A 10,974-nucleotide genomic window follows, 5' to 3' on the forward strand; every position below is an offset into this window, starting at 1 on the left:
TGAATCTCAAAGGATCTAGGAATTTCAATTCACTTAAAACCTAAAGTTTTTTTTTTCGTTTTTCATGGCGGAAATTGGTAAATCGTCATTTACCTACCATCAAATATTTCGCAATAGGATTACGGCATCCCTCTTCCGCATTGTAAAATATTGTGTTGGGTCCTAGCCTTAATATTTCATTTGGGTGTTATATTAAGGACTTAAATCAACTAACTTGAATTTCTCCCATTGTAGATGTCTATTTCAAACAACTATGGTCTTCCCAAATCTTTTGGAAAAAGCTTTCTTTATAAAGATGATTTCCCACCAGGCAATCAAGGTGAAAGATTAATCCATTCTTCGTGCTATAGTGGAACTTCACTTCCTCCACCTCCTCTAATAATTCTGCCTAACCCACAAGTTCAAAGCCCTATTGGCAGGAAGGAAAGTCTGTATGTGCTCACGTCTTGGAGATGAAGTTACATACTGACAAGCTGGAAGAGTTGGGTGTCGAAGTCTCAAGGAAGTTGGCTGTTGACTGGGTTCTTCAATCACTTACCTAGTCATATAGTGAGTTCATTAAGGACTACTTGTAACACCCAGAATCAGAAAGACCAAGAAAAAAAAGGAAAAGCTCTAAGTCATGAGTCAACTCGTCGAGTCTAGGGAGGAACTCGACGAGTCGGAGCGGGATCCGGGGTATAGAGTAAGTGACCGACTCGGCGAATCGGCTAGTGGACTCGGTGAGTCTGGTCTGGACGAGAAAAGCCCTAATCCCGGGGGTTGTGCCCTATATAAAGCACATTATAACCCACCCTCAGCCTCTTTACCACCCTTTTGAGATCCAGAAACCCTAAAACGTGAGTGAGAGTCCTTGGAGGCAATTTGGAGCTTAGATAAGTGGTTTTTGGTGAAGAGATCTTGAAGATCAAGAAGCTTGGATCAAGGGGTTTACAGAGATCTGGATTATTCTTCAGTGGGAGGTCATCTTGGAGGTAATAAGCTGTTACCTTCACCCTTTTTGCATCGAGATCTATTCTCGAATGAGATTTTGGGGCTATTTTGGTAAGATTGAGATCTATTTCGGGTTTGGGGCTTAGATCTGAGGTTGCTACTTCAGATCTAGAGTTGTGATGGTCCAGAATGTCTTAAAGCAGCAGTCAATGAGTTATTGGTGAAGCCCCTTTGTCTTAAACCCTAGCCCTAGAGTGTTTTGGGCCTTTAGCTCCTTGGTTTCACGTAAAGTTTGCAACTTTACGTGGGGGATAGACTGTAGAAGAGTGGATCTATGGATTGGAGCCCCTGCATGGCTCGAAAAGCCACTGTATGGATTGAGAACTGGAGAGACTCGACGAGTCACATGGGTGTACTCGACGAGTTGTATGAATATGTGCATGGGCTCGACGAGTTGGAAAAACAACTCGGCGAGTCTGTTGAAGATTGCCTAGGACTCGGCGAGTCTGTTCTTGGACTCGACGAGTCAGGTCGCAGACCCCCAACCTCTCCTGGATAAGACGCAGATCAGTGAGTTGAGTGGTGACTCAGTGAGTTGGACAGGATGGGACTCAGAGATCGTTGAACTCGACGAGTCCTGGGGTGACTCGGCGAGTTTGGGTCGTATTTGGAGAGCTTCTTAGTTTAAGGACTCGGCGAGTCTACGGGTTGACTCGGCGAGTCGAGTCAACTGGAAGGTTGACTTTGACCAGGAGTTTGACTTTAACCAGAGTTGACTTAGTTTGACTTCTGGAGTTCAGTTTGGAACTAAGTGTTATATTGATAATAGTAGCTCGAGGAGCTAGTGGAGCAGCAGTTCAGAGAGTTGTCGGTCAGCAGCCAGAGGGTTATCAGCAAAGTTCAGCAGTGCAGGTGAGTTTCCCTTGTGTGGATGGGTCTACGGCCACAATGCCGGCCCATGTAGTTATGAGTAGGAAGACCCGGGGGTTAGCCCTAGACACTGTTTGCTAGTATGATATTCAGGACCAAGGTCCAATGTCGGGCGGGTGCCCAAGGAATGGTTTGCATGATAAAGTATACTTATTGTCTGTGTGATACATGTATGTGCCTGGTAGGGAGGTGAGTGTGGGCGAGGTCCCGTACCTCACCAATAGCAGAGTATGGACGGTGTTCCATATCTCATTAGCAGCAGAGCAGGGGCGAGGCCCAAGTTAGGAAAAGAGTGAGTGTGGGCTGGGCCCGTATCTCACTATTAGAAGGAGTGTAGACGGGGTTCCACGACTCATCAGTAGCAGGACAAGGGCGAGGCCCAAGATAGGCGAGGCCATAGAACAGGATTCAGTAGTATATGTTCAGTTATGTGTTGTGGTATGTTTATGTGTTAGTATATGTTAGCGGGCGGGCCCAGAGACAGGCGGGGCCTAAGAGAAACAGATTTGTATCCGAGCGGGGCTCGAAGCCAGGCGGGGCCTGGAGCGGCGGGGCCGTTGTAGAGGGCGAGGCCCGAGGTAGTGGGCGTGGCCCAGTATTTGCAGTATGTGATTGTGCAGGGTATGTGGTAGGTTATGGAACTCACTAAGTTTCGTGCTTACAGTTTTCAGTTTTGGTTTCAGGTACTTCCGGTAGCGGAGGGAAGAGCTCGGGATGATCGCATGGCACACACCATAGTAGCCTGGGATGTTTTACTCTGATGAAATGAACAAGTGTTTTGGAAATGAAACTATGATTTGTCATATAAACCCTTTTCGTATGTTTGAATGACTTAACGCTATGAATTAGTAATGTTTTAAAAGAAATTTTTGGACTCGAAATTTGGGATGTTACAAGTTGGTATCAGAGCCTTGGTTTGAGGGATTCGGGCACACTCTCGGGTGTGTCTGAACTCAAACTGAGGAAGTGGTATAAAATTTTCAAAAGAAAAACCGTATTTATAAAAGGATTTTGAGGAAAGAAAAGGGTTTTAGAAAAAGCAAAAGGAGCTTTGAAAAGAGAAAAGGGTGTGGTGCATGCAATCAGTCGAGCTCAAGTAAGTACCCCAAAATACCCATACAAGTTATGTTATGATATGCTTATTAGAACTGCATGCTAGATTAGGGCTAAGGATCTAGGAGGATGCCTTATGTGCCTGTTATATGTGTATGAGCTTTATGAATTGCATGCTAGAACAGATTCCTGATTAGAGGATAGAGCAGCTTTATTGTATTATGTGGTTAGCTTTCCCAATGCCCGAATGTTGCTTGTTTTGTGCTATTAGGAGTTTTAGTTATCTCTGATTAACTAGTAAACGAATATGTTAAGTTACATATTGCAAGGACTAAATAATTTCAGAAGGTTAGGTCTAGCCCTATTTCGCAGCTCTTGTCTGAGTCCAACCGTTGTAGGTTAGGACCTCTCATTCGAAGAATTATCTAGTCTAAGCAATATGTAATGGTATTCGCGAGTTAGTTAAGGGGTGATAACAGGGACTTCTTATGCAGCTGATGGCAGATAGTGAGTTGGAGGTTACCCTAGGGCAAGCCTAGGATGAGAGTAGTGCTGGGACCAGTGTTAGTAGCAGTGAAAGGGACTTGGTGTAGTCAAGGCAATTCTTGAGGAAAGTATGGATAGATGTGGAAGGTAGTAGGGGCCCATACTACTGAAAGCAGAGGATCTGTACTCGATTCAAAAAGGGCTGAGATGAAACCGGGGAACTTGTAGTGTGAGTGTGATCCCTCAGTAGAGATGTGTATGTTAATGATAGTTATGATATGTTGCAAGAATGGTGACTCTACGGGGTAGACCAGTTGGCGGATCAGGCGCCGGAGAGGGATCATGCTCGGGTTCAGGGACCGAGCAGCTCGAGGAGCGGATGAGGGAGTTTGTATCAGCCGAGGTTACACACAGTATTCTAGATCAGACTCCTGTGATCTTTGGCACAGTCAAGGAGGTCATACTGGAGATATTAGATGAGAGGATGGGAGCCTTCCGTGCAGAGATGGTGGCTATGATAGGAGCGCGTACTTTGACATTCCGAGAGTTTAGAGCTTGTGGCGCACCAGATTACCATGGGGCTAGGGACCCCATCGCTAGCAGCAGGTGGTTGGCCAATGTTGCCAACGCCTTTCATACGAGCCGATGTCCCGAGGGGGACAAGGTCCGACTTGCCTCCTGTCTTCTTAAGGACAGAGCACGGGATTGGTGGGAGGAGGTTGGACATGCCATTGGAGATGATGCTGTGTTGGACGCGATGACATGGACTGATTTCTCGGTTAGGTTCAGGGCCGAGTTTGCACCAGTGATCGAGGTGCAGCAGCTAGCACGAGAGTTTCAGGATTTGAAGCAGACGACTGAGACTGTGGCAGAGATCACCGCCAAGTTCAGAGAGAGAGCCCTCCTCGTGCCGCAGTATGTGGCGGACGAGGAGATGAAGAAGGCTCGATATCACGAGATGCTGAGATGTGACATTAGGCAGTTTGTGAGCAGGTCCAGCTGCAAGACGCTGGAGGACATGATTGCTCGTGCCAGAGAGATAGAGATTGATTTGGAGTTAGAGAGGAAGAGGAAACCGGATGAGATTCAGGTAGCCACGTGTTTAGGCAAGAGACACAAGGGGTCAGACTCGAGATCGAGGGATTTCCAGAGCCGCAGCCGATGCGGGAAGTGTGGCAGGACACACGAGGGTGTATGCAGGAGTGGCAGTAGTGGGGATTCAGGCTGCTTCAAGTGCGGCTGGACTGGTCATTTTAGCAGAGATTGTACTGCTGCCACCACTCAGGGATCAGACCTGATATGTTTTCATTGCAGTAAGAGGGGCCACAAGAAGGCCCAGTGTCCGAGATTGCTTTCAGCAGGACAGGTGATAGCACCTGCTCCCGCGACTTTGAGGATCACCGACAGTCGGCAGGGCCGGGCAGAGGCGCCTACGTCACGGAGCAGGGCGTACCAGTTGGTTTCAGATGACATGCGAGCAGCCCCAGATGTGCCAGGTCACTCAGGATGCGGTCTCTGTAGCAAGCGTGAGATTGGGATTCTAGTAGTATTTCACCAGCTTTCAAGGACGGTAGCGTCGTGGTATTGGTTAGTTTTGGAGCACCAGTAGCGGTAAGCATAAGTTTTTAGCAGATCGACCATGGGGGTGGTAAGAAGGATTGGGATTCCTTTCCAGACAGTGAACTGTAAGGAGCTAGTTGAATCGAAGTGGGGGAGGAACCCTCGTATAGTCAGGAACGGAAGAAAGTGCGAAGATGGGATGAGTTCGCCACTTTGTTGAGCAGGATAGTAGTCCGAGTGGCTGAACGGATTGAGAAACGCGTGAGTTGGGAGTTGGGAAACTCCCCAGTGTTGGGTGCGTGTAAGAGCGATCAGTAGATGATTGGTTTGGGAAACCAGGTTGAAGATTTTCTCGGCAGGACGTGATTTTAGTTAGGATGTAAGACTACGGGTAAGCCGTAGCATTCATTAGCACTTTAGTTCGCGGAGTGTGGGCGGGGGCCGTATCTCCTAGTTAGCAAGGTAGGGGTCAGGAAAAGGTAGTTCGTTGTGATTGGTATGGAGTTGGCCTCCGTAGCCCTAGAGAGGTGAGACCTTGGGAGAGGCCGCTCCAAGATACAGTTGGGTGAGACCCGTGGGCGAGGCCCGTATTATTAGTAGCAGTATAGGTGAGACCTAGGAGTAGGATTGCTAAGTAGTATGGTTCGGGTGAGACCCATGGGCGAGGCCCGTGCGAAAGTAGCTAGGCAGGTGAGACTAGAGGGAGAGACCGCTCTAAGATATGGTCTGGGTGAGACCCGTGGGCGAGGCCCGTGAGATTATAGCAGCGTAGGTGGGACCTGGTAAGGACCTTAGGGTCAGGATAGGGGATCGAGGATCCCAAGACTTGTAGCGCCAGAGTGGCTGGATTGATAGAGCAGTGTAGATAGCCGAAGTTTCTTCGGAAGTCGCTGGGAGCGACTAAGAGATTGTGCTAGTTGTAGTGACCCGTGAGTACCCGGTAACCCAGTTATCGACAGAATCTTTAGAGGGACCAGGGTGGTCTCGGTCCATTCGGAAGGCGAATGAGAAATGGCAGGACTTTAAGGCAGGGAAGTGACGACAGAGAAGTATGGCGTGGGACAGCTAGTTGACCGAGGAGTGCTACACCTCTCGCAGCAGGGTTGGATAATCTCAGAGGGAAGGGTTTGACCCTATCGCGCAGCTCTCGTTGGAGTCTAACCGTTACAGGGATGAATCTTTTACTCGCAGGATTATCTGGTCCGTACGCTGGGTTGGGTGCTCAGCGCCAAGTTATAGTAAGCATGAAGTGTTCGGTGGGTATTGACAGTAGTGACCAGCACTGGGAGTGGCTGGAGTAATGGATACCATGAAGGATATGTCTTTCACAGTGGTAGAGGAGGGTTCGTGGTGGAACGTTGCCTTGGGAAAGCCAGAAAACGCGCAAGGAAAAAGGGGGTGAACCCCTAGGATTTCAGCATAAGTACTCGGGGAGTACTGGGAGGATTGTCAGTTGAGAGAGTTGTGTGATTAGGATTGGCGGGATTTGAGTGCACTTAAGGATTGATATCTACGAGGGCTAGTTTTATTCTGGGTAACCGGGCGGAAGGTCCATGTGAGTGGTCGGCCGGAGTTATAGTCGTCGGGCAGGGGCGATATGAACGGATTGTAGGACAGTTGGCCGTAGCGGACTTTGAGGACGAAGTCTAGTTTAAGTAGGGGAGAGTTTTAACACCCAGAATCAGAAAGACCAAGAAAAGAAAAGAAAAGCTCTAAGTCATGAGTCAATTCGTCGAGTCCAGGGAGGAACTCGACGAGTCGGAGCGGGATCCGGGGTATAGAGTAAGTGACCGACTCGGCGAGTCGGCTAGTGGACTCGACGAGTCTGGTCTGGACGAGAAAAGCCCTAATCCCGGGGGTTGTGCCCTATATAAAGCACATTATAATCCACCCTCAGCCTCTTTACCACCCTTTTTTAGATCCAGAAACCCTAAATCGTGAGTGAGAGTCCTTGGAGGCAATTTGGAGCTTAGATAAGTGGTTTTTTGTGAGAGATCTTGAAGATCAAGAAGCTTGGATCAAGGGGTTTACAGAGATCTGGATTATTCTTCAGTGGGAGGTCATCTTGGAGGTAATAAGCTGTTACCTTCACCCTTTTTGCATCTAGATCTATTCACGAATGAGATTTTAGGGCTATTTTGGTAAGATTGAGATCTATTTCGGGTTTGGGGCTTAGATCTGAGGTTGCTACTTCAGATCTAGAGTTGTGATGGTCCAGAATGTCTTAAAGCAGCAGTCAATGAGTTATTGGTGAAGCCCCTTTGTCTTAAACCCTAGCCCTAGAGTGTTTTGGGCCTTTAGCTCCTTGGTTTCACGTAAAGTTTGCAACTTTACGTGGGGGATAGACTGTAGAAGAGTGGATCTATGGATTGGAGCCCCTGCATGGCTCGAAAAGCCACTGTATGGATTGAGAACTGGAGAGACTCGACGAGTCACATGGGTGTACTCGACGAGTTGTATGAATATGTGCATGGGCTCGACGAGTTGGAAAAACAACTCGGCGAGTCTGTTGAAGATTGCCTAGGACTCGGCGAGTCTGTTCTTGGACTCGACGAGTCAGGTCGCAGACCCCCAACCTCTCCTGGATAAGACGCAGATCAGTGAGTTGAGTGGTGACTCAGTGAGTTGGACAGGATGGGACTCAGAGATCGTTGAACTCGACGAGTCCTGGGGTGACTCGGCGAGTTTGGGTCGTATTTGGAGAGCTTCTTAGTTTAAGGACTCGGCGAGTCTACGGGTTGACTCGGCGAGTCGAGTCAACTGGAAGGTTGACTTTGACCAGGAGTTTGACTTTAACCAGAGTTGACTTAGTTTGACTTCTGGAGTTCAGTTTGGAACTAAGTGTTATATTGATAATAGTAGCTCGAGGAGCTAGTGGAGCAGCAGTTCAGAGAGTTGTCGGTCAGCAGCCAGAGGGTTATCAGCAAAGTTCAGCAGTGCAGGTGAGTTTCCCTTGTGTGGATGGGTCTACGGCCACAATGCCGGCCCATGTAGTTATGAGTAGGAAGACCCGGGGGTTAGCCCTAGACACTGTTTGCTAGTATGATATTCAGGACCAAGGTCCAATGTCGGGCGGGTGCCCAAGGAATGGTTTGCATGATAAAGTATACTTATTGTCTGTGTGATACATGTATGTGCCTGGTAGGGAGGTGAGTGTGGGCGAGGTCACGTACCTCACCAATAGTAGAGTATGGACGGTGTTCCATATCTCATTAGCAGCAGAGCAGGGGCGAGGCCCAAGTTAGGAAAAGAGTGAGTATGGGCTGGGCCCGTATCTCACTATCAGAAGGAGTGTGGACGGGGTTCCACGACTCATCAGTAGCAGGACAAGGGCGAGGCCCAAGATAGGCGAGGCCATAGAACAAGAGTCAGTAGTATATGTTCAGTTATGTGTTGTGGTATGTTTATGTGTTAGTATATGTTAGCGGGCGGGGCCCAGAGACAGGCGGGGCCTAAGAGAAACAGATCTATATCCGAGCGGGGCTCGAAGACAGGCGGGGCCTGGAGCGGCGGGGCCGTTGTAGCGGGCGAGGCCCGAGGTAGTGGGCGAGGCCCGAAGTAGCGGACGTTAGGCCCGACCCTGACATTTCAGAGGCATTGTGCAAAAACTAAAATGAGGCCCCACAAAAATTTCTTGTAAATATTATTAACTACATTTGCTACCACTAATTCAAAACATAAAGTTGCTAAAAAACATCTCATAAATTCACTACCACAATATAATGTCTTCATCACTCATTAGTAATCAAATAAAACTGTAAAACTGTTATAAACAACTTTTCAACAAAAAAAAAAACAACGCATTACTATTTTCTAAACATTGACCTTCTAGCATTTTTAGAAGAAAATTCATCTATGAGACTTTCATAATCAAGAAACTTGTTCTCAATCGAAATCAATGCCAAAGCGTTTAATCTCTCTTGAGACATGGTCGAGCGCAAATAAGATTTTAAAAGCTTTAGTTTTGAAAAACTTTTTTTTCGCTGATGCAACTGTAATAGGAACAGTCAACAATATTCTGTATGCTAGACAAGAAATTGGATAAGTGTTCATCATTTTTAGGAAATTTAGTATTTCGTTAGCTGTATTGTGTTCAACCGGTAAATGTTTTTGTAACAACTTCAGTTTGTTGAATAAATCATCAACATTAATGTCTGAGATATGACCATTTTGCAGCCTCTTTTCCAGATTTTTGCAACATGACTTTAACTCGCTAGTATTCATTGACTTCAACTTTTCTGTTGTGAATAAGAAACCAAAAATGTCTTCATATTGTTTGTATTGTTCAAACCTTCGCTCCAATGAACCAATAGCTTGATCAACTATGTACACAAAATATTGAATCCTAAATTACTCTTGAGGTGAAAGTTCATGTACCGGCTCTGATGACCCAATGTCATTCTCATCAAAATGTCTTTTTTTAACAACTTTTCTTTTATTATTTTTCTCAACAAACACTGGATAAATTTCCAAATCATAAGCTATAGCTCTCGCACAATCCAAAGCCTTCCCAAACCCATTCTCTCGATAGTCTTTAAAAAACTCAATAAGTGCTCCCACACTACTCATTGCCTCATCAATACGCATAGTCTCAGACTGAAGTTGTTTGCTCAGGTTGTTTACGTTAGCCAATATATGATACCATATAACCATACCTGTTATAAAGTCAAATTTGCCAAGTTCATACTCTGCTAGACAAGTAGCTTCACTTATGATCTTTATGTCTGTCTCTTCTTCAACAAGTTTATGCAGAGCTTTTAATATTTCAGGAGCTTGAGTAACTATGGCTTTTACACTTTCAATCCTACTTTCCCACCTTGTAGTTGACAATGATTTTAAAGTGAGACTTTGTTTCGGTAATTAAAACGCATCGGATGCCAAATATTAAAACGCATCTAAAATTGGAACCAAAAGTTACCGGGCTAATTTTATTTATTGATAAAACATAAAAATAGATTTACAAAAATACCAATACTATAACTATAAATTATCCTAAAAATCGGAGGCCCCCTCAAATCGGAGGCCTGGTGCGACCGTACCGCCGGCACCACCCCAGGGCCGCCACTAGCGGGCGTGGCCAAGTATTTGCAGTATGTGATTGTGCAGGGTATGTGGTAGGTTGGGGAACTCACTAAGCTTCGTGCTTACAGTTTTCAATTTTGGTTTCAGGTACTTCCGGTAGCGGAGGGAAGAGCTCGGGATGATCGCATGACACACACCATAGTAGCCTGGGATGTTTTACTCTGATGAAATGAACAAGTGTTTTGGAAATGAAACTATGATTTGTCATATAAACCCTTTTTGTATGTTTGAATGACTTAACGCTATGAATTAGTAATGTTTTAAAAGAAATTTTTGGACTCGAAATTTGGGATGTTACACTACTATATGACAGATCACGACATGACCCTTATCGATCTTGCCTATTTGCTTGTTGCTGCTGAATCAACAATGATTTGGCGCACTGGTTTAGTAAATTTGATTGGAAGATCTACTCCCCAAACTTCCATGGACATTAACAATGGTAACATTGTAAGTCCAGAAAAGCTTTCTCTTCCCGATGGAAAGGGATTGGCCATGGTCAAGTCATTTGACCGAATGGTAAAGAGAAATGCTATGTCTGAGATAGTCCCGTGTACCATTCCCAAAGAGTCCATATGTTTCTATTGCCAAGAGAAGGGGCATTGGTTCCGAAGCTGCCACATTTACCTGAAAGATCCAAGGATGGTAAAGTCAAAATATTTGACTCTACTTCAGGTAAGTCCACTGTCTAACTCCATTAAGTTCCTATTTGGAGATTCTTAATATTGTTGGATTAATGTCTAAGTCCATAACTATAATTAGTAAGACTTGACCCGACCCGGCATGGTCCATTTGGGTTGCATGGCATCATGCATTTGGATACACTATAATGAGAGAAATAACACTTAAGGTTGGTTAATATATTATAAGTTCTAATATATTAATAAGGTTATTTAATTAGTATTGATCAAGAATTAATTTGGAATTAAT

General features: G+C 45.8%; 1 protein-coding gene across 1 annotated transcript; it reads right to left on the reverse strand.

Moving 5' to 3' along the window:
- Positions 1–8,847: 8,847 nt before the first annotated feature.
- On the reverse strand, positions 8,848–9,549 carry LOC145130193 (uncharacterized). Its single transcript, XM_079065033.1, has 3 exons — positions 9,340–9,549; positions 9,254–9,284; positions 8,848–9,200 (listed from the first exon to the last, which is right to left on the reverse strand). The coding sequence occupies exons 1-3, from the start codon at positions 9,547–9,549 to the stop codon at positions 8,848–8,850; spliced, it is 594 nt and encodes a 197-aa protein (XP_078921159.1).
- Positions 9,550–10,974: the final 1,425 nt, after the last annotated feature.

This window comes from Lactuca virosa, chromosome 8 (genome assembly GCF_052849685.1).
Source record: "Lactuca virosa cultivar CGN04683 chromosome 8, Lactuca_virosa_CGN04683_v6, whole genome shotgun sequence".
Classification (NCBI taxonomy): Eukaryota; Viridiplantae; Streptophyta; class Magnoliopsida; order Asterales; family Asteraceae; genus Lactuca; species Lactuca virosa.